Source organism: Dermacentor andersoni, chromosome 9 (assembly GCF_023375885.2).
Source record: "Dermacentor andersoni chromosome 9, qqDerAnde1_hic_scaffold, whole genome shotgun sequence".
Taxonomy (NCBI): Eukaryota; Metazoa; Arthropoda; class Arachnida; order Ixodida; family Ixodidae; genus Dermacentor; species Dermacentor andersoni.
In genome coordinates, this window is record NC_092822.1 from 136,154,620 (window position 1) to 136,178,768 (window position 24,149).

Below are 24,149 nucleotides of genomic sequence, written 5' to 3' on the forward strand. Positions count from 1 at the left end.
AACGAGCACAAAGCAAAGCCAAATCCAAAAGCGGAGCTTCGAGCGGAATGAGCGCCGAAAGAAATGGCGCGACATGGGCTCTGGGCGAAGAGGAGCGAAAATAGCCGTCGCGGCCTTCATTTTGCGTGATTCTTCTTATCGCTGCGACCTTCAGTTTGCGTGCGATATTCCTCCTCGCCCACTGCAGCTACGTACGAGTGAACAGCGGTGATTCCGCGACATTCGGGACGTTCTCTTTTGCTCGGAGTCACCGGATTCCGAAAAAAAACGCTATTTTGAGCCCTTCTACTGCGCTCATGAGGACAAATTTTTATTGCGATAGCAATTGTATGCAAACTCCAGGCGCATTTTTGCCGTCGGCGTGATGTCCCGCATAGAGTCCAAGGGCGATAACGCCGCTCGTCGTGTGCGAGTGGAAGCACGCGAGGAAAGGAACTTTCGAGAAAGCGGAACTTCGTCGCGGGATAAGGCCGTGGGAGAAAGGGTTGCGGGGCTCTGGCAGCGAGTGGCGTTTCGCGACCGCACGCAGACTCCGCCAACAAGGGCGCGCGGCCGTGTGCGCCGTATCTCGAAAGGGCCTCGTGCGCACTGTGTTTTCGCCGCTCTTGCGTTGAAGCGATGTACCGAACGAAGGTCACTTCGCCCGCTGCTGCGGCCGCGCTTGCTCAAACCATAGTTTTGACAGCGAGTGTCCGCGCTCATCGATTCTGGTATGTACATATTTTCTTTTGCGCGCTGACGCCATGCTTGTCAATTCAGTTAGTAAGCCAATTATTACAAAATTATACGGCCGATAAAGCTAGTATCTTTACTTGGTATAGTTACCTACTAATTTGCTATTGCAATCGGTGCTTCGGCTTTCGGACGGAACTGCAACTTTTTTTTGCACATTCTCGGACAGTAGAGGAACTTGAAACCGCTATAGTATGTAAACACCTTTCTTTCGGCGAAAATCCCCGTGTCCCCCCTTAAGTGCTTTAAACCATTTCAGGGAAGCGCTTCGCACACTCACTACAATATGTTATGAAGCACTTCTTTCCGCATTTGTATCCCGGAATAACACCACTGACAGTCCAAAGCACTGACCGGTGCTGGCATCGGCAGCTGTAAACCGACCGTTCATTGTTGGCTTGCAATATGATATGGTACAATACAATATGGCTTGCAATAGTCGGGCGCGCATCAGTGACATCAAATAATGTCAGAAAAGAGCGAAACACGCAGGTTATATGCACGTAAGCGCCGTTGCATCACTCCCGGTGATATGAGCGACCACACGCATTCGAAAACAGCGAGCGGGGCACGGTAGTGCGTGAGCGTAGTTGTGCTGCCTAATTATTATTCGTACTCGTTTCGTGCATACAATTAATTTCTACCGTAATGTAGACAGATTAGGACCTTACGCGTGCGATCGTTTATTCGGCGAAGGCGTGGTTTTCTTTCACGCATTCACTGGCAGCTCAACGAGGCGGATGTTTACGCTAGCCTGTAAAGAACAGGCCTCCGCTTGCTGCCCATTTGGGATGCAATGCAGTGTAGCTTGGACACTATATAGTAAGACAGCATACCAATACGTAAATACATACATCCATATACGTAGCCACATTTTATTTAGGGTAGTGCGCCCGAATGCGACTGGCCGCCTTGGAGAACGCACCGATGTTGATAGTGCGCCGTTTCGTCGCTTCTGGCGTTTTGTGCATGCATTGTATGAAATGAAGAATGGCTTATTTGAAATAGGTATGGTCGAAGCTCATCTACAAAAGCAGTTCGCTTCATCCTAACGGCTTCACTAGCTTCAGGCCAGTCGCTCGAGCTCCGCTGGTAGTAGACGCATGAACTGGGCAACTGCGATAGGCCTAATGTCGGCTGAACACGGTCGACATCGGCTCAAACTGTAGTGAGGGCTGAAGTTCATAAATCCAACGCAAGACCGATTGCCAACCATGTCTCAATTTACCGCCCACACAGAACGTAACTTTTCGCGACGGCCACTTAATTCTCGGGCCATACACTATAGTTCACTATCACTAGCTCACCCCTTAACCCTGTCGTCTGCCATTAATTCCCAGCATGCTCTGAGCATGCCACCTATTACGTCATAACACAACGGGGCCAGTAGATGAGGAGAAGGCAAAACAGGTGGTTCGAAGAAATTAACGAAATTAATTTGTAAGAAATCTGCCCAACTGTCAAGCCTGATATTTCCAAGAAATTATGGTAGTGTGAAGAACGCGCTTAGCTAATTTCATCGAGATCCGTTTACCTCGAAAAATCGCTGCAGTTGCTCTTTACATCCATGGGCACACGGTAGCCACAAGAAATCGCTCACTCTAAGCACGGATCCGGATTTCGCAGCCCAGTTTCTTTCTTTGAAAGCAAAACTGCAGGCCTCTCACTCATGTCATTTGGCCCAAATAACGACAATCTATGGTCCACAGAACGTTCAATATAACTTGCCTCATGGTGTCTGTGCCTGGGTTACTGCTCTTCTTTTTCGATTACCGGGTAATTACTGACAGATTTAGCTACTCAATTGTTAATATGAAAAATGGCGTTGTGAATAAGCAGATTCTTTACAAATACTACCTCTATAGTTCCCGCCACAAAAACAAGCTCTAGTTCTTTTTTCTACACATGCATACAAATACTAAAACGTTGCGCGCCATTTCAGGACCTCATTTGTCTAAGTCCTTTGCTAAGAAGTACGATGTTATACTTACGGATATATACGGGGTAAGGCACTGTAAAACAAAAACAAAAATAAAAGTAAATGCGAGAAAACAATCCAACTCTCAACGCTAACATGCTGACATGCTCTGGCGGACCCCGCATTACGGGCCGACGAAGATGTTACGTCGTCAAAGTGGGAGGCTGCCCTACGCCGTCACAATCTTGAAGCCCAACTATGGGCACTCCAACGGGCCCGCGGCGTGGCGGATCTGTCCCGACGTGGGAGCGGTCCACTACGTGCGGGTTGCAGTGGACCTCAATAACGCTTTTCCATCCATCCATCCATCCATTCATAGGCGCACAGAAGATTATTCTTCAATGCTTTCTAATAACGCGTTGAAAACGAGACAACACATCCTAGCCTAGGCGAGAAGGAACTACATATGCATGCTAGTCACTGGCAGCTTGAAAACGGATGAGCAGAGGGCCTCTGTTTGAAAAGCAGCCGTTTTAGAAAAAGGTGCCTTAGCGTTCCGCGTGAAAGAGATCACGTGATGCCTGCGGCAGAAAGGATGTTCCACATCAGCCGCCAAGGTTTGTGAATGGTGGCGCTGGCTAACACTCCCGGCGTCAGTTCTAGTAGTGATACACAAATACCCCCGAAAGTGGACAGGAAGACGTGGCCACGTCTTATTATATAATTTATAATTTCCTTAATTCAATTAGTAAGTACAAGTAATCTCCCTTGTGTTTTCCTTGGTGTCTATGTTCGTTGGCTTCTTATGATATTGTTACGGTGAAGGGAACGAAGAAGTTGAATTGGACTAGACGAAGACGAAGTCTGGCAGTTGCCTGAACGCGATATACGCCAGTTGTACATATACGTTATTTTACAATCGTGGGCCTGCTTTCTTCCTGCAACATTTTGGTGGAAGGTGCGGAGTACAATCACGGAACTTCGCAGCGCATGTCATTTACCTGCCGCCACAATCGCAAATCAACCTACACAAGCGACAACGCCTCAGCAGCTCGTGCCAATGGTCATCCTCACTCATCCGCAGGACCCAGGGACATTTTGTGGCACGGACAACGCCGACGTCGATGACTGACTTACGATGTACGAACGAGTGTGCGACAAGAACAGGTGGGATCCAACAATGATGCTGGCAAACGTGATATTTTACCTAAGAGGAACTGCGAGGCAATGGGGCGACACACACGAAGCTGACCTAACAAGCTGGGATGTCTGCAAAGAAAAAATGCGAGACCTGTTTGGCAGACCTGCCGGTCGTCAGCTGGCGGCAAAAAAAGAACTTGCGTGTCGCGCTCAAATGTCCACAGAATCCTATGTCGTATACAAACAGGATGTGCTGGCCCTCTGTCGCAAGGCTGGTAACAACATGACCGAGGCAGACAAGATTGGTCACATATTGAAAGGTATTGCAGACGATGCCTTCAATCTCCTGATGTGCAAGGATTGTGCCACTGTGGATGCAGTTATAAAGGAGTGCCGGCACTTCGAACACGCGAAGGGCCGCCGCGTTGCTCAATACCACCGCGACATCTTCTTGCGAAGACCCGCCTCGCTTCGTTCAGCCCACAGGACCGGAAGAAATCACGCGCATCGTTCGCCGTGAGCTTGAGGCCATGGCTCCGGCTCCAGTTCTTTCTGACTGTCGGGAAAGCGTGCCCACTATCTCCCTTATACAAGCGGTCGTTCGGGAGGAAATAGCAAGTTTGGGCATTCCATCTCTCTGCTCGGTCCGCCATACAAACACCTACCAGATTTCCCCGGCCGCTCGCTCCCAGACGCAAAGCTTCCGCCCCCTCGTCGCAACCCAGCTGACTGGCGCACAGCGGATGATAAACCTATCTGTTTTAATTGTTCCGGTATTGGATACATCACCCGTCATTGCCGCAACCATCGGTCGTCGCCTCCTCGGTGGTCGTCTCCGAGTCACTACCGCCAAATACCAGACAATCGTACTTTCTCGCCCTATACGCCGACTAGGAACATCAACGCCGACAGTGCTCCACCAAGATCCAGCCGCTCCCCGTCTCCGCAAGGTCGTAGGTCCCGTTCGCCTCTCGTTCACCGCTCTTCGTCCCCTTCTGCAACCGATCGCTTCGTTTCGGGAAACTAGGCGGTGCAGCTCCCGGAGGTGAAGCTGCAACTCCGACCCGGACCAGAAATCCTCTGTTGACCTTGCCTACATGTGGAAACCTACTGGACATTGAAGTTGATGGCGTTCCTGTTAGATCTCTCGTTGACACAGGAGCGCAGCTTTCAGTTATGAGCGCTGCTCTCCGCCGAAGGCTCAAAAAGGTTCTGACACCCGCCGTACCGTGCACTGTGCGAGTCGCCGGTGGGAGTACTTCACCTGTCCTTGGAATGTGCACAGCACGTGTGACCATTGGGGGCCTTTATACCGTTCTTCTATTTATCGTCCTTGAACGCTTTCCACACGACCTAATTCTCTGCCTCGACTTCCTTTCGAAACACTCTGCCCAAATTGACTGCTCCGCAGGTGTTGTACAGTTGGATCTGCCGCTTCCTACCGACGCAAAAACTTGTGCTTCGCACCGCTTATGTTCTGCTGAGTTTGCAAGGCTGTCTCCACAGGCGGCTACAAATGTCCTCCTGACGCCCTGTCCTCCCGTACCTGATGGCTAGTACGTCGTGTCGCCGCTTACTGACGTGGTTTTGTCGCGCAATATTGCCCTACCGAGCACCTTAATTCGGATCCGTGAAAACTGCGCTCGCGTGCCCATCCTTAATTTTGTATTTTCGTCGCATGTGCTGCCACACTGTATCGCCATAGCGCATATCACTCCTTTGGAAGAATTTGAGATTTCTTCTTTGACCTCTGAATCCTTCGTCAGTACCAACGGACCTTTGTCACCCACTCCTCCGTCTTCGACGCCTGCGGACGATGTTTCTAAGATGATCGCCCCTGACCTTCCTTCTGAGCAAACAACAGCTCTTTGTCACCTTCTGTCATCTTTTCGGGACATCTTTGATTTGGACGATCGTCCACTTGGCCAGACATCTGTTGTCACGCATCGCATCAACACCGGTGACGCCAGCCCCATTCATAGGCGGCCATATCGTGTCTCCGCAACAGAAAGGGTCATCATACAGAAAGAAGTAGACAGGATGATGGACAAGGACATCATTCAACCTTCCAGTCACCCGTGGGCATCACCGGTTGTCTTAGTAAAGAAGAAAGAGCTCGTGGCGCTTCTGCGTTGACTACCGTCACCTCAACAGGATAACAAAGAAAGATGTTTATCCCCTGCCGCGCATTAATGATGCTCTTGACTGCCCTCCCGGATCACAATACTTTTCATCAATTGACCTCCGCTCCGGCTATTCGCAGATTAGCGTCGATGAGATGGACCGCGAGAAAACCGCCTTCGTCACACCGGACGGTCTGTACCAATTTAAAGTCATGCCCTTTGGATTATGCAATGCGCCAGCTACATTCGAGCGCATGATGGACTCTCTCTTGCGCGGCTTGAAGTGGTCTACATGCCTCTGTTACCTCGACGATGTGATTGTGTTTTCGCCGAACTTTGAGAGCCACCTGCGGCGCCTCACTTCTATACTGTCACGTGGTAGTGACGCCAAAGAACACAGTAGCAGTACTGTGAAAGACAAAACTAGCTTTTATTGGGCGAACCTGTGCCCACAAAACAGGCTAGACTTAAAGCACAACGATAGCGGCGAACACAGTCGGCGATCGTCGAAAATCTGATCAGCGGGTCAAGCGCGTCGGCTTTTATAGAGCAGTCGTCGAATGTTCCAGACTAATCATTTGGACCCGCGTGCCTTCCACAAAGTTCTACACCATTCGCGTTACGCGATGAAATCAGATAACAAGGTTCGGCGACAACAGACAGCCGGGTAGAAGCATCGATAACTTTCCAGAAACATCGGATACATGCAGGCGCGTCCCTCGCTGTGCGATTTAAGCGGCGAAACGTGGTCGGCCGATAAAGATAAGCACACGTGTCAATACCCCCCTCTTAAAAAGCATCGACCCGATGCTGCAAACAAACGAAGGTAATAAACAAAAGCACTCGTAGCAAAGAAAAGAACAAAAATGACGAAGTTCGTCAGCGTCCGTAAAAGGGTTTAAGGCGCACCACGTGGACCACTTCAGATCGTGCGCGGCGCCGCTGTGAATGCGAAATGCCGTCTGGCACGACCTCATAGTCCAGAGCGCCAATACGTCGGATCACCTTGTAGGGTCCGAAATAGCGTCGGAGTAGTTTCTCACTGAGTCCTCGTCGGCGTATCGGGGTCCAGACCCAAACACGGTCGCCAGGCTGGTACTCGACGAAGCGTCGTCGGAGGTTGTAGTGCCGGCTGTCGGTCCTCTGCTGGCTCTTGATTCGCAGGCGGGCGAGCTGTCGGGCTTCTTCGGCGCGCTGGAGATAGCTAGCGACGTCAACATTCTCTTCGTCAGTTACGTGCGGCAGCATGGCGTCAAGCGTCGTCGTCGGGTTCCTGCCGTAGACCAGCTTGAACGGCGTGATCTGTGTTGTTTCTTGCACCGCCGTGTTGTACGCAAAGGTTACGTACGGCAGGACCGCGTCCCACGTCTTGTGTTCGACGTCGACGTACATTGCAAGCATGTCGGCGAGGGTCTTGTTCAGGCGCTCCGTGAGACCATTCGTCTGCGGATGGTAGGCAGTTGTCCTCCTGTGGCTTGTCTGGCTGTACTGCAGTATGGCTTGGGTGAGCTCTGCTGTAAAAGCCGTTCCTCTGTCGGTGATGAGGACTTCTGGGGCACCATGTCGCAGCAGGATGTTTTCGACGAAAAATTTCGCCACTTCGGCTGCGCTGCCTTTTGGTAGAGCTTTAGTTTCAGCAAAGCGGGTGAGATAGTCCGTCGCCACGACGATCCACTTATTCCCGGATGTTGACATCGGAAACGGCCCCAACAAATCCATCCCAATCTGCTGGAATGGTCGGCGAGGAGGTTCGATCGGCTGTAGTAATCCTGCTGGCCTTGTCGGTGGTGTCTTGCGTCGTTGACAATCTCGGCATGTCTTGACGTAACGGGCGACGTCGGCGATCAGACGCGGCCAGTAATACCTTTCCTGTATTCTCGACAGCGTCCGGGAGAATCCGAGGTGCCCAGCGGTTGGATCGTCGTGTAGGGCGTGCAGTATCTCTGGACGCAGCGCTGACGGTACAACAAGAAGGTAGCTGGCGCGGACTGGTGAGAAGTTCTTCTTCACGAGTAGACTGTTTTGAAGCGTGAAGGAAGATAATCCGCGCTCAAATGCCCTGGGGACAACGTCGGTGTGCCCTTCCAAATAATCGACGAGGCCTTTGAGCTCCGGGTCCGCTCGTTGTTGTTCGGCGAAGTCTTCCGCGCTTATTATTCCAAGGAAGGCGTCGTCATCCTCGTCATCTTGCGGCGGCGGGTCAATGGGGGCGCGTGATAGGCAATCGGCGTCTGAGTGTTTTCGTCCGGACTTGTATGTTACAGTGATGTCGTATTCTTGTAGTCTGAGGCTCCACCGTGCCAGCCGTCCTGAGGGATCCTTTAAATTCGCTAGCCAACACAAGGCGTGATGGTCGCTGACGACTTTGAATGGCCTGCCATATAGGTAAGGGCGAAATTTCGCTGTAGCCCAAACGATGGCGAGGCATTCCTTTTCGGTTGTAGAATAATTGCCTTCCGCTTTTGACAACGACCGGCTAGCGTAAGCTATCACGTGTTCATGTCCATCTTTTCTCTGGACTAGGACGGCACCGAGGCCTAGGCTACTGGCGTCAGTGTGGATTTCGGTATCGGCGTGCTCGTCGAAGTGCGCAAGTACGGGCGGCGACTGCATGCGTCGTTTGAGTTCTTGAAATGCGTCGGCCTGCGGCGTCTCCCACTTGAACTCGACGTCACATTTAGTTAGCTGCGTCAGCGGCTCTGCGATGCGTGAAAAGTTCTTGACAAATCGCCTGTAGTAGGCACACATGCCAAGAAATCTACGCACTGCCTTCTTGTCGATGGGCTGTGGGAACTTTGCTATGGCAGCTGTCTTCTGCGGGTCGGGGCGGACTCCAGATTTGCTGATGACGTGGCCTAAAAATAGAAGCTCCTCGTAAGCGAAGCGGCACTTTTCCGGCTTCAGAGTAAGTCCTGATGACCTGATGGCCTCTAGTACTGTTTCAAGCCGCCTAAGGTGAACGTCGAAATTTCCGGCGAAGACGACGACGTCATCCAAGTATACGAGACAGGTCTGCCACTTCAATCCTGCTAAAACCGTGTCCATCACGCGCTGGAACGTTGCAGGCGCCGAGCACAGTCCGAATGGCATAACCTTGAACTCGTAGAGGCCGTCTGGGGTGATGAAGGCGGTCTTTTCGCGATCTCTTTCGTCGACTTCTATTTGCCAATAACCAGACTTGAGGTCCATCGACGAGAAGTATTTAGCGTTGCAGAGCCGATCCAATGCGTCGTCTATCCGTGGGAGGGGGTATACGTCCTTCTTCGTGATCTTGTTCAGACGACGATAATCGACGCAGAAACGTAGGGTTCCGTCCTTTTTCTTCACCAGGACAACCGGGGATGCCCACGGGCTTTTCGACGGCTGGATGATGTCGTCGCGCAGCATTTCGTCGACTTGTTCTCTTATAGCTTCACGTTCTCGCGGCGAAACTCGGTAAGGGCTCTGACGGAGTGGTCGAGCGCACTCCTCGGTGATTATGCGATGCTTGGCGACTGGTGTTTGTCGAATCCTCGATGACGTCGAAAAGCAGCCTTTGTATCGTCGGAGCAGACTTCTGAGCATCTGTTGCTTAATCATAGGGAGATTTGGATTAATGTCGTGGTCTGGTTCGGGAATCATGGTCGTCGGGGTAGATGCGGCGGAATCCGAGAGGACAAACGCATTACTTGTTTCCAGAATTTCCTCGATGTACGCGATCTTCGTGCCCTTGTTGATGTGCTTGAACTCCTGGCTGAAGTTTGTCAGGAACACTTCAGTTTTCCCTCCATGCAGTCGAGCGATCCCTCTTGCGACGCAAATTTCACGGTCTAGCAGTAGACGTTGGTCGCCTTCGATGACGCCTTCTACGTCAGCGGGTGTTTCGGTGCGGACCGAAATAACAATGCTCGAGCGAGGCGGGATGCTCACTTGATCTTCGAGCACACTCAAGGCGTGGTGACTACGAGGGCTCTCCGGCGGCATTGCTTTATCTTCCGACAGCGTTATTGACTTCGACTTCAGGTTGATGATTGCGCCGTGTTGGTCCAGGAAGTCCATACCGAGAATGACGTCTCGTGAACACTGTTGGAGGATAACGAAGGTGGCAGGGTAAGTCCGGTCATGAATGGTTATTCTTGCCGTGCAGATCCCAGTCGGCGTGATGAGGTGTCCTCCAGCGGTGCGAATCTGAGGGCCTTCCCACGCGGTCTTAACTTTCTTCAACTGCGCGGCGATGTGTCCACTCATTACGGAGTAATCGGCCCCTGTGTCGACTAAGGCAGTGACTGCGTGGCCGTCGAGAAGCACGTCGAGGTCGGTTGTTCTTTGTCTGGCATTGCAGTTAGGTCTTGGCGTTGGATCACGGCCGCGTCGTGTTGAACTGAAGTTGGAACGTCGCGTCGTCAAGTCGTCTTTCGTCGGTGTAGTCTTGGCTTCCTGATTTCGGCGGGACGGCGGCGTGTCATTATGTCGTCGAGATGGACTCTTTGTCGTCTTCGTCGGCGGCGGAGGATCTTCGTCAGTTCGACGAACAGCAACCGCACCTCCATCGGTTGCTGCTTTTAGTTTTCCGGATATGGGCTCGCAGAGCGGCCCCGGGCTGGGCCGGTGTATGGTCGGTGCTGCGGCGGCAGGTAGCGGCCTGGTGACGGCGAACGGGACGGTCGTCGAGGGTTCCACTGAGTGGCGGCGAGGTAGTCCGCGATATCGCGAGGTCGTTCGCCAATCTGTGGTCGCGGCGCGTTAACGGCGAACCCTCGGAGTCCCATCTCCCGGTATTGGCATCGGCGGTAGATGTGCCCGGCTTCTCCGCAGTGATAGCAAAGCGGGCGGTGGTCGGGGGCGCGCCAAACGTCAGTCTTCCTCGCGTAGGTGCGCTGGGCGACGGGTGGGCGTGCTGGCGGCGGCGGCGGTGGACGACGGAATTGCGGCGTTACAGGGCCCTGGCGTTGTCGCGGAGGGGGACCTTGACGGCGGGCGACGGCGGCGTATGTCATCGCTTGCGGCTGAGGCTGCGGCGATTCAGGGGCTACTCCGAGTTGCTGTTGGAGCTCTTCACGTACGACGTCGGCAATCGAAGCCACTTGAGGCTGTGATGACGGGAACAGCTTCTGTAGCTCCTCCCGCACGACCGCTCGGATAGTCTCGCGCAGGTCGTCGGTGGCCAGTGACTGAACTCCGGCGTAGCTTGTTGAATTCGTGCGCCGGTTGAATTGCCGGTTCCGCATTTCCAGTGTCTTCTCGATGCTAGTGGCCTCGCGAAGAAACTCGTCGACAGTCTTCGGTGGGCTTCGTACCATACCGGCGAAAAGTTCCTCCTTTACACCGCGCATCAGGAGCCGGACTTTCTTTTCCTCTGACATTTCCGGGTCAGCGTGGCGGAATAGACGGCTCATTTCCTCCGTGAAGATCGCGGTTGTCTCATTAGGTAGCTGCACCCGGGATTCTAATAGCGCTTGGGCTCGTTCTCGGCGTACGACGTTTGCGAATGTCTGCAGGAAGCCGCTTCGGAACAGGTCCCAGGTCGTCAAGGTGGCTTCGCGGTTCTCGAACCACGTCCTGGCAGCGTCTTCCAATGCGAAGAAGACATATCGCAGTTTGTCGTCATTGTTCCAGCTATTTAACGTAGCGACCCTCTCATATGTTTCCAGCCAGCTTTCCGGGTCCTCAAATGTGGAACCGCGGAACGTCGGTGGTTCCCTGGGCTGCTGCAGCACGATGGGGGACGCTGGGGCTGCCATTGGGGTTGCTTTGGCCACAATCTTCTTGGTCTTCTCAAGTAGAAGTCCGTGCTCCGGGGGTAGCTGTTGAAGACGGCGGCTTGCTCGATGGTCCGGGACTACGTTGGTGTCCTTTTTGCAGTCCGGGCTTGGATCACGGCTTGTCGGGGGCGTCCGGTACATGGACAAAAAGCACCTCCACCAGATGTCACGTGGTAGTGACGCCAAAGAACACAGTAGCAGTACTGTGAAAGACAAAACTAGCTTTTATTGGGCGAACCTGTGCCCACAAAACAGGCTAGACTTAAAGCACAACGATAGCGGCGAACACAGTCGGCGATCGTCGAAAATCTGATTAGCGGGTCAAGCGCGTCGGCTTTTATAGAGCAGTCGTCGAATGTTCCAGACTAATCATTTGGACCCGCGTGCCTTCCACAAAGTTCCACACCATTCGCGTTACGCGATGAAATCAGATAACAAGGTTCGGCGACAACAGACAGCCGGGTAGAAGCATCGATAACTTTCCAGAAACATCGGATACATGCAGGCGCGTCCCTCGCTGTGCGATTTAAGCGGCGAAACGTGGTCGGCCGATAAAGATAAGCACACGTGTCAATACTCTCCGTGTTTCACAGGGCTGGCCTTCAGCTAAACTCCAAGTGCCATTTCGGTCGCCGTGAAATTAACATGATCGACCATCTCGTAAACGCCGCCGGAATCCAACCTGATCCACAGAAAGTTCACGCTGCGCGAAATTTTCCTGTACCTTGTTCAACAAACGATGTCCGTAGTTTTCTGGGCTTATGCTTTTATTTCCGGCGATTTGTGAAAAATTTTGCCGACGTCGCTCACCCTCTCACTGACCTTCTTAAGAAAGACGTCTCTTTCTCTTGGGGACCACTGCAGGAGAAAGCCTTTTCTACCCTGATTGAGCGGCTTACAACTTCCCCAATTCTGTCACACTTTGACCCTTCTGCGCCCACTGAAGTACGAACTGACGCGAGTGGTCATGGCATCGGCGCTGTCCTCGCTCAGCGTCAGCAGGGCCAAGACCGTGTCATCGCTTACGCTAGCCGCCTTCTTTCCAAGCCCGAGCGAAATTACTCCATTACTGAGAGAGAATGTCTCGCGCTCGTATGGGCGGTCGCGAAATTCCGGCCGTACCTTTTCGTTCGGAGCTTCTGCGTCGTAACCGATCATCACGCCCTCTGCTGGCTGTCCTCTTTGAAGGACCCAACTGGACGACTTGCACGTTGGGCATTGCGTCTACACCAGCAGTAGAGCAACCGAACGGTACACTAGAAATTTATCAAGCGTGACAAGGCTCCGCGTGAGAGTGACGGCGAAGTCTGGCGTCACCCGGTGCACTCTCGCCGTCAGCGCGCGGAGCGAGATAGCAGCGCCCCGGTGTGGCCCCGCAGCCGCTCCGGCCACCTAAGCTGTGGTCCGTTTACTTTTTTGGCCGATAGTACGTTTCCGACGATCACCGTGACTGGGACGTCGCTTTACCATACATCACTTTCGCATACAACTCGTCCCGTCACGACACTGCCGGATTTTCACCATTTTACCTTTTGTATGGCCGCGACCCCACCTTGGCCTTTGACACGTTGCTACCTTCCGCAGTACAATCACCCAGCACTGGTTACGCTCGCGATGCTATTGACCAGGCCCGAGATGTCGCCCGTCATCGCCTCACAGTCTCGCAAGCTTCTCAAAAGCGACGCTACGACCTTCGGCACCGAGACTATCATTTTTCACCTGATTCCCTTGTCCTTCTCTGGACGCCTTCACGTCGCGTAGGCTTGTCGGAAAAACTACTTTCCCGGTATTCTGGTCTGTACCAGATCTTACGCCAACTGTCTGACGTGACATACGAGATCGCCCCAGTTGGTCAGCCTTCAGTGCATCGCAACGTCACCAGCGATGTTGTTCATGTCGCCAGGCTTAAGCCCTATGTCCCCTCGTTAAGTGAGGCTCTATAACTTGCACCGGGAGGAGCTACTCCACCGGGAGGGTGATGTTACGGTGAAGCGAACGAAGAAGTTGAATTGGACTAGACGAAGACGAAGTCTGGCAGTTGCCTGAACGCCATATACGCCAGTTGTAAATATACGTTATTTTACAATCGTGGGCCTGCTTTCTTCCTGCAACATTATGGTTAATAAAGCTTGGGTCCCTCGGTTATTGGGTTCCTCGGTATATATATATATATATATATATATATATATATATATATATATATATATATATATATATATATGTAATGGGTAGAGAGGGAGACATGAAGCGACGCTGCACAGTACACAGAACCAGTGTTCCATTTCCAGAGTTTCGGTAGACCGGTCTTCTCTCTCTCTCTCTCTCTCTCTCTCTCTCTCTCTCTCTCTCTCTGTGTGTGTGTGCGTGTGTGTGTGCGTGCGTGTGCGTGTGTGTGCATGCGTGCGTGCGTGTGCGTGTGTGTGCGTGTGTGTGCGTGCGTGTGTGTCATATATACCTGCTAAAAGCTGTTGCGAACACTTTGACTAGGACGACAATCCATTACAAGGCGCGCATGGCGGCACAGTAGGATGCAGCACTGTTCGGACACTTGAAATAATGATCAATACCAATCACAACAATTAATTCAAGAAAATAAGCAGGATTAATATAAATATTCGAATACGCCTTCAAGACATAAGCATGTAAACAGAAGAAAAATGCAACACTCTTGGCTCTTCAAAACGAGAGGAAAAAAATCCAGAAGATAGAAAGCGCTAAAAGAGTTCAAGGACTACAAAGCAGTTAGGAACAAACGAAATTCGATGGTTACCTCATCTTTACAATATGCGTGTGAAGCTCTTCGAAGGAAGAAGCAGTTATATATTTTGATGCTCACTTAAAATGTATGGTGTTGCGATGGCTGTAACTTATACTTACTACTAAACCTCGGGACGCACGATATATCACGTGTAGGTAGAACTATGTTTCTGCGCCGCGGAGGCAGTAGCCACTAGAAAACTTCGGAAGGCAGCGCTCGAAAAAGTAACATGAACCCAGAAGACAAAGTGCATAAGCTTTGCTTAATTAATGACGTTGTACTTTAAGAAGGCTGGCCGTCTTGTCTCTAGAAAACCCATGTTATTGATATGCCGAGCCATTTAAATATTTTCACAATATTCGTTTTACCTGTAGCTTCCCACACTAAGGTACAAATAGCGGCACTGAAACCCTATTTTTGAGCAACACAGGCATTCACAAGCCCAGAATTAATTCTTTCAAATGGAGTGCGTCTAAACGGAACTCATGCGCTCTAATGGTTAATGGTACTTTCATAGCGAGGATACTAGCAAGCTGAAGGCTTTCTTGCCAGGCTTTTGTCACTTCGCTTTTTTTTTCTATTTGAAGTACGGCAAGCGTTTACTAGATGTAGGATATATATGTCATGCTGCTATTAATATGTATCAATAACCCTTGCCCTCCTCCATCCCAAAATGAGACAGAAAGTTGCCTTGAATACATACCGTTTTGATAAACTGGCACTTTCTCTGCGAATGAAGCATAAAAGAAGGAAGATTATTAACCTCATTCCGGTAAACCGTCCTGTGTAACAGCACTTGGGGTGTCTTTTCTTTCCCTGATGGGTATTATCGGGTGGTCAGCCTGACACCATTCGAGTTGCGGTACAAATAACCTAGCTGCCACAATGTCACAGCGACTGCGAGTGCCGAAGATATGCCTAACCGCATTTTTAGGAAAACGTATATTTATTTTATCGTGCACCAAACCGCGAGAATCTGACCATAATTATACAGGATGCTTCTCTCGATGTCCGAAGATATATGCAGTCATCCATATTATTATACTTTAACAAATCCGAGCGCCTTCAATTGGCATAAAATGCACGACAGCTAGAGAGAGACATGAAATAGCGTTTGCCTCAGTTTAATAAAGATGCACATCAACTCGCGCCTAACAGCAGCCGTGCGAGGGGAAGCTTAGTACGCGGACACATTTTTTTACAAGCTGAGAGTTTTAGTTTGCAAACATTTTTATTATAAAGCTCAACTGGGAATGTTACGTCATACATGTCAAGCTTGACGACTGGGCGTGTTGGTATAGCATACCAGAGGCTTAGAGGTCAGCGCTCTGTGGTGTGCGCTTCTCTTCTGTGTGTCTCGTCAAAATGTTGCGCAATCCAACCTCTATTACGTCATACGCTGTACATTACCTAACGTCGAATACTGCTTCACAAGAAGCATAGAATGGAGTCCGATTCTAGTTCGTGATTTCGTCGTCCAGAAGCAACAGGTTTACTCGGTGCGGATTTATTCTGCTGCGTCCCGTCTAACACACGCTCCAATGGCTGATCGACGTCAAGAGGCGTCGCTTATACCTGTGCAGTTTAACCAGCACAACACAACAGTTACAAAGGATAGTCGCATTCGATTGGTATAGCCTTGGCAGTAAGGAAGCTTCAATTATATTAGGACCAAGAGCGACAATTAGAAATAGGTTGCACGCTGTTGAATATTGCTTTCTAGCGTACTCATCGCAGCGTAATCCCTGGCTGTATCCCAAATTGCCACATTTGTTTAAGTGAAACATTGTACATTAGGAATAATTTCATGTAGGTGCATGCGCAAACGCTATATAGCCTAAATCAAACTTCCAGCTGCTTCGCTGCAAGCAGATAGCACGTTTATTTTACTTTTTCTGAACTCGAGGGGCGACATCTGTCGTAATGCTCCTCCTCCTCCGTGATAGCCACCTCGCTGATATCTATTAAACAAAGTACACGGTGTATTCCATTCCAGTATCCATCAAACAAAGTACAACGTGTAATCCCCTCGCCCCTCCTCGATAACTAGATCATAATAATTAGAGGAAACAGTATACGGCCGCAACAACTGGACCCGACATTGCGTTAGCACCAGTTCGCTTGAGATGCGCATCAAATTCCGCTGAGCTGCATTCAGAGAAGCAAGTACACTTACGTATGCGGTCCCTGTACACCGCTGAAAAGAAGAAGTACGTTCGCGTTAATCCGGTGCATGAAGATCGCAGCCCTTACACATCGCAACGAACTCCGAGCTTCAACTGCGAACTATTGCAGGCGTCTTGATCCCAGCTTATGAAACGTAAAGTTAACTTCTGCAGGTACACTTTCACACATCATTACAGCGCCAACGTGTGCAGTTAGTTTCAGTCAGAGAGAAATAATATGGCGTCGAAAGACACAGTGTAATTTTTTTTTTCGCAACGCCACGTCTGTGCACTGTGCATACAAAAGTGCCTCCCCGGTTACGTGCTGTCAGGTCACAAAAGTGTCACGAAAGAGTTGTTCGCGACTGATGCTCCTACGTCACGATGAACTCGAAGCTAAGCACAGAGAAAAAAAAAGTATTGATTTGTAAATATGCCCACACTTGCGCTGCACATTCGTCCCCCCTGTTCACGCAAGAAACGCTCTCGCTTTTCGTCCACTCGTTTATCATCCGTCCCATCATGGTCCCTTTATCGCCTCGGCGATAAAGGGACCAAAGGATCACCAAAGGCAAACAGATCGGAAAATGAAAAAAAGAAAGAAATGGCGCCCCAAGTTTGGCGCCTCCTTCGCACACCGCGTGCATCGCGCAGCCGTCGCAGTGAACGCTGCTCCGCACTGAGGTACCCGGACCCAGCGCGCCCACATTTGCGTACCACGCGTCTTTCCAACCGACAGTCTGCAAGTTACGATACGCTGACTGCGAGAGAGCTACGTACTTCTGTAGCTTTTACAGGCTTCTTCGCTATTTGCTCGCGTGTTGCCCTGTGCGCGTAGATCGTTTTCATTTGAGGCGGCGTTAGCTTTCTTATATTATTTACTTAAGCAAGACTGCGAGTCGGCCTAGTTGGAACAAATTCATCTTAAAACTTATTGTGCGCAACGAACAGGGACGAAGAAACACAAGGAAAGCGCTCGTCCTTGTGTTTCTTCTATTCTTCGTCCCTGTTTGTTGGGCACAATAAGTTTTAAGATGATTTATTTACTTCTTTCACTTCTATGAAGGCCCCGGGGTAATACATGCGGGAGTCAATGGCTGTCGAAGACATTTTTATTGCGATTTGCATGGGCTCAGAACTAGCGTTCAGCTTCTGCAAGAATCCCGCCTCATCCCGACCGTCTTCACACGCCCCGCTACTTTGCGACAGTTCCATTGCGTCGGCGAAAGTGAGACAACGAGGTACTCTACCCAAACACGTAACCAAATAAGCCTAGAAAGTGAAGAAACTGACTTACGGACTTCCACCGGCACTGCGCAAAGCAAAACGAAAATCGCCCGTCAGTAAGGAGGTGCAGAAAGCGAGAGAAGCGATTATATTGGAACAAAAAAGTCCAGCAGCGCTCACCTGGGTAGCCTTCTTTCACTGCAGATGAGCATACAGAAGCATACGTTAGTTTGCGAGTGTGTCCATTGATTCGAGCTCACTGAGTGTATTGATTCAAGACGCACGCGAGTGCATTGCTTAGTTCAAAGACCAAGAGCTTATGGCCTCTGGAAACAGTAATGTGGTACCTTTGGCAGGAAACCCGGCTTTAAAAAGATACGGCAGACTACACCTTTCAGAGCGAACGAGATGCAATAGTGATAGCTAACGGGAACCCACGTTTTCTCTCGTGAATGGTGTTACACGAGTACATACACTTCACAACGTATTTATGTTACATGCAACGCCCCGTTACAATGTGCAGAAACGTCTTACTGACATCACCTGTAACTTGTTTATTTTGGGGGGCTTGTAATATTCATCACACGCATAGTATGGCTGACATACAAAAACATTTGAGCTTCTTATGCCCCGCGATGACCATGTTGAAATGTTTGCAACACAAAGTGCTACACTCTGAAAAAAAATGTGCACCCTTTGGCGCTTATCTTGTGTCCCAACAGTAACGGTAATCAATTACAAACACTTCCATTAGCGTTAACCCAGCGTTCACTGCTTCTCTACTAAAAACGCTGTGTCACGCCACTACGTGCATTTAATTCGTGGCCTCAAAGACCGAGCACTAAAGGAAGGGAACGCACGGCACAGTAGATTATTGTTAGGGGACAAGATAAGCCACAAAGCGCGTGTTTGTTCTTTTCTTCATTATTATTATTTTTTTTTTTGCATACAGACTTCGGCAAAGCAAGCGCAAAGTGGCGCGTCTCACAATCTTGCCGCACGCACGTGCAAATTAGCAGCATTCTGCGACATTTTAGCGTAACTGACAGCTGTCGGAAAGGCGACGAGTTCGAAGCGCGCCCGTACACGAATGATAACTCTCTCGATCAGGGGCATTCTTTTGCGATAGCAGACAGAACGATTGACCGACCGGCGCAAGGAAGGGATTAAAGAAAGCAGTTTGCGATGCGCGCGCGCACACACACACACACACACACACACACACACACACACACACACACACACACACACACACACACACACACACACACACACACACACACATATATATATATATATATATATATATATATATATATATATATATATATATATATATATATATATATATATATATATATATATATATATATATATATATATTCTTACGTGTAGCTGATGTCCAACGCTATTTACAATTTATTAACAGGGGAGCTAACGGAGGGCAAAATGGCGACGCTATATCCAGCGGGCACACCTCGTCTTCTTCCTCCTCACTGCAGCCACACTGTGGCGGCTTTTCCGTATCATCCCCGCCGGCAGTAGAGGCACCGTCCCGGTGCTTAATCTACACATCCGCGGTGAAAGGTGTGTGGTATGGCTTTAGTCTCGCCACGTGAACGATGTCACTTGCAGCTGACGATGACGCTGAGAGGTCGGCGGGGGTGATTTCATACGTGACATCGGTCACTTGTCGCACCACACGGCATGGGCCAGCGTAGCGCGACAGCAGCTTTTCGGAAAGGTCTACGCGTCGAATGGGTGACCAGAGAAGCACCAGAGAACCGGCAGAAAAGTGCACGTCGCGATGGTGGCAATCATAGAGGCGTCTATGATGCTCCTGTGAAGCCTCGAGACGGGTGCGGGCGAGCTGGTATGCGTGGTCGGCGTGTGCGATCGCGTCGCGGGCGTATTCAGTGGCTGAACGTGGGACCGAGGGCAGCGAAGTGTCCAAGGGCAACGCGGGTTCTCGGCCATATAGGAAATAGAATGGTGAATAGCTGGCGGTGTCGTGACGCGATATACGCGAACGTCACATATGGTAGATCCCAGTCGTGGGGGTCGGTCGCAACGTACTTCGAAAGCACGTCGGTGATGGCCCGGTTGAGGCGAGGCCGCTGGTGGTAAACCACACTGTGGCGGCTGTTTCGTGTCAATATTGATCGACAGGAACAGGAATTGCTTGTCGTATTGGCGTACGTTTGTGACAGGCTGCCCAGTGAACGGAACTACGAGAAAGAGATTGGTTTTTGAGACGAACGCATGGCTCGAGACTTACGGGAAAACGAGGGCTCTTCGGAGTAAGCTATATAAAGACCACGCATCGAGAGATGCGGCGATAAACGATGAACGTATCGACATACAGGAAGGAAGACGGCAGTGCGGATCGCAGATTAAACCTGGTTTTCCAGTTGACATGAAGCGGGAATGGAGTTGCACAAGTCTCGTAATCTGGGGCGCCCTGTTTGAACAGCGCTGCGAGTGATGATAGCGAGCGAAGTGAACCTATGCGGCGGAAAAGCATTACAAGTGCTCAACTTAGACTTGCCTAACCAGAATCGGTTTGGACAAAGCAAGGAGTGTATTTACCTATTAACCTTAGAACACTCTCAATCACCCGAAAACTTTAGAGAGGAAGGGTGAAGTCAGATACGAGTATTAGCGCCTGTTTAAAAGTATATTAGCTTCCTAATGAATTCTGAATAAAACAGGGAGATATCAGAAGGAGACGGGAAAAGAAGCTATCGTACGCATTGCGTATTTGACGACAGAGTTATTCACCGGCAGCTAACTTAAATACCCTACGGCAAATGCGAATCTGCAAATGGTTTTCGAAGCGTTATTCGGCATTTTTTTCAACGAGAGCAGAAAAAGGCTGCTTTCCTGCCGGACACGAGCGTCGCTTGCGCCACGTTCCCGGCAATTCGTCGATCGGCATAACGAACGCCCTCTTATCTCAAACCACAAAGGGATAGAAACCTGTAGTAAAGAAACATCTGGAATATTTTTATAGCATTTGTAACAATGAGTGATTATATTCAAGGGCACCAGAAAAAAATAAAGTCACAGTGTCTGTGAAAGTAACGTGCTCATAAATAAAAAACACGAAAGGATGGCTTACCTTTTTCTGCCTTTTCGTTTATTACTGCAACGATTGAAGATACAGAATTACCAAAGTGATATATTGCAGCTATTATCGATGCAGACATATCGATGCAGAACTCAAGTTTTCCCTTTACCTTTGATGTGAAGATCTGTAAGCAAAACAAGAAGCACGCCTTTAATTTCGGAATTTTAGCAAAACCTTGCTTTGTTTGCACACAAGAAAAAAACTCAAAAGATAACTCACTGATTGGCCGCTCTGCAGTTGAGAAAGAAAAAAATTGGAATGATTACAGCATTTGTTTAACGCAGATAGTAGCTGCATGATGAAAGCGTACAGCTATCAAGAACTTGGAAAATTAGCTTTATGTAACAGAAGCACTGTGCAGTTTTTCGAAACCATTTTGTCCACAATCTTCCTGCACCCGCACTAAAATTATAGCACTGACGACAATTTTACGTCCACTGATAATGGCGGTAATGCTCCAAAGGGACACGTGCTGGCTTCGAAATTTTTTCATAATAAACAGAAACATGCGTTGCATTAAGTGCATTGCAATGAAATACCACATTCAATCATTACTCAGGCACTCACAAATGTCAAAACTATCACAGCGCCTACGCAACGGTACTGGAAAAATGCCAGGAAACCGACCCTAATAAAGGCAGTGCTTGACTTTTTTTTTTTTTTGTCGTAGGCTATGTTCAAGGTTGCATTTGATATCTAATATTCAGATGTACGGGAGTTATGGTACTATAGTATAGACTGCGGCGAGGAGGGCAATATGTCGCCTTGCAGAAAAGTACACTTGTCGATACGTTGGCTCCTGCTTTCATCTCGTTCTCGTTTTGCTTATCGTGTTGAATTTTCATCCCCCTTCCCCCTGTTGTCCCCTGTCAGTAAAATACAGGCATTCAACAGCTGCAGATGGGAGGCAATCGAGTCTGAGCGCTGCCAAAATTTATCTAATCAGTATTAAATTTATCCTTTCATGTAGCAGTAACATTTCTTGCAATTACGAAATACGAAAAGATGTCCCTCGGTCAACAACTGCATCGAGGCAAGACGTTTTACTGGATTAGTTGTTTTTCATTGCTTGCAAATGGCACTAGTAAACAGGAAATCAATAAACGAGAGTGTGCTTGTCTCGTTGTCGCCTTTTTCTTTTTGTCCTCCTTACTAGCTATCGCCGTTCGCAAGCCCTTTATTGGGAACGCCTGCCAAGGAGGTTCTGGCGGAAGTACAAGCGGAGGCGACAGGACAGAGCGCTATTATGCAGGTATATAGCCAAGGAAGTTACTGGAATGTTGTCGGAATGCGCAAAGTAAATTCTATTCTTGGGCACGATGTATATTTGCCGTTGAAATTCTACATATGCGGCAAAAATGACCTCGATCCGCAAAACTTGAAGCAATATCCCTGTTCTTGGCTCATTGGTATCGCCATTGACGTTTTCGTGCCGCATAGCTCACCTTTCTTGGGCTCATCGTAGTAGACAGGCTCCCGGTATTGCCGGTAGGTCTTCTTGACGTGTTTGGCTAGAGACAAGAAATGACTGTTACTTCTCCGGGTCACTTTTATGCGAGTGCAGCAGATCTCCAATGGAGAACCACGGCTACATTCAGCGACGCAAGCACGAAGCGTTGCTGGACGCATTCGTCGAGCAGGGGTGCGCTCGTGCGCGCGCTGCGGCTCGGGCTTGCGCAGCCATCAACGTGCGCTTTCATCCTAATGCTTTAAACGCTCACTATTCTTCAAAGTCAGTGTTGTGCATCCAGGGCTCTTCACAGTTACCTCTTACAGTACTCTACACGTGTTTGCTCCACCTGCCGTGGTCGCTTTCTGGAGCCACGCATTGCAATTCTTAGTGAGCACGATCAGTTCGATTGGCGCACGAGGCAGCCGCATTACATTGCGAGCGAAAAAAAGAAGGCGCGCGTGTACCTAGGCGCACCTTTTAAAAAAAGCGAGTGCACCATGTTAATCTGGAAAATAGCTGCTTCACCGTCAATTATAGCTCTCTCATCACATCCTAAATGTACAGCGACCCATTCGTACAATAACTCCGCGTGCCTCGTTTTCTGCCTCGCACCAACTACACGGATACTGGTCATTGCGAGAGTGATCACCATTCATCGCGCCATTTTATAGCTTTACAAACTGGGAGCTCTTTCAGGCCGCCGATTTACGTCGTTCGAGCTCCGTCATCGGAGTCGCGCCTTATAAGCGGTAATCATTTCTTCGTTAACATTGATGCTTAACGCGGCCGCAGCCACGATCTTGGTTGCACGCGCGTCGACACTTCAAAACAGAACAACGTGCGAAGGCTGAAGCATCTCACGATTACACCACAGCAGTCACGGAATAAATGGAATCAGTGCAGACTCAGCGATTCAGTATTCTCTTTATATATATATATATATATATATATATATATATATATATATATATATATATATATATATATATATATATATATATATATATACACACACACACACACACGGGCACAACTTCCTTTCTTTTTTTTTACGAAACAATGCGGCACCCAGCAACATTTTCGGTTATGGGTACATTAATTTAAATAAATTGTTCGGTTTCGCGTGCCAGCACCCCCATTGGTCACGAGGGCGACTCCGCCGCCGGAACGCGGCCGGGAGCGAAGCCGGGCAGCGGAACGCGGTGGTTGCGCCGATCGGAAGAACACTCGGGAACGAAACAAAGCTTTCTAGCCTTACGATAGCGGGTTTAATTCCTGCGCTTGCCTGTTACTGCTATATCATTCTTTTATTACCAGGCGATCTGCTTGCTGGTACCACCACCCCTTTCTATGTGAATGCACGGCTTCGCGTTAAGGAATCAAGCTGCCGATGCAACCTGAAGAAGCATCCCCCCAGAAACCGCCTCATGCCCCTATAACGCAGGAGGCATTCTTTGCCTCGAAGGTTCCGTGGGGCGTACACGGAACGTGCGGCTAGGAATTAAAAGTTTCCAGCATTGCTTACAACGTGTGGCTACTTATGGGGAAAGTAAGTGCGGCAGTGACCTTCAAAAAACAATTGCAACGCCAATTTATGCAGCCTTGTCTATACAACCACACGCAGCTTGTGTCCAACTGTAGCGTGTCGCTATCAACATTCTTTAGGGCCTCCTGTCAGTGCGTACCTAAAACAATGAGTGAATGATCTACACTGGAACCATGTGTCCACAGAAGGACGACGCAAAATCCGTAGCAAAAGATG

At 49.6% G+C, this 24,149-nt stretch overlaps 1 protein-coding gene across 1 annotated transcript in view; it reads right to left on the reverse strand.

The window, feature by feature from the left end:
• LOC126529785 (uncharacterized) overlaps positions 1-24,149 on the reverse strand; it is a 76,264-nt gene that overhangs the window by 17,748 nt on the left and 34,367 nt on the right. Inside the window, exons 9-16 of the mRNA XM_055069897.1 lie at positions 22,380-22,445; positions 21,044-21,058; positions 20,926-20,949; positions 17,985-18,002; positions 17,875-17,889; positions 16,589-16,609; positions 15,116-15,139; positions 2,724-2,744 (exon numbers count right to left, since the gene is read on the reverse strand). Of these exons, the coding sequence (XP_054925872.1) occupies positions 2,724-2,744; positions 15,116-15,139; positions 16,589-16,609; positions 17,875-17,889; positions 17,985-18,002; positions 20,926-20,949; positions 21,044-21,058; positions 22,380-22,445 (204 nt within the window). The remainder of the gene's footprint in view (positions 1-2,723; positions 2,745-15,115; positions 15,140-16,588; positions 16,610-17,874; positions 17,890-17,984; positions 18,003-20,925; positions 20,950-21,043; positions 21,059-22,379; positions 22,446-24,149) is intronic.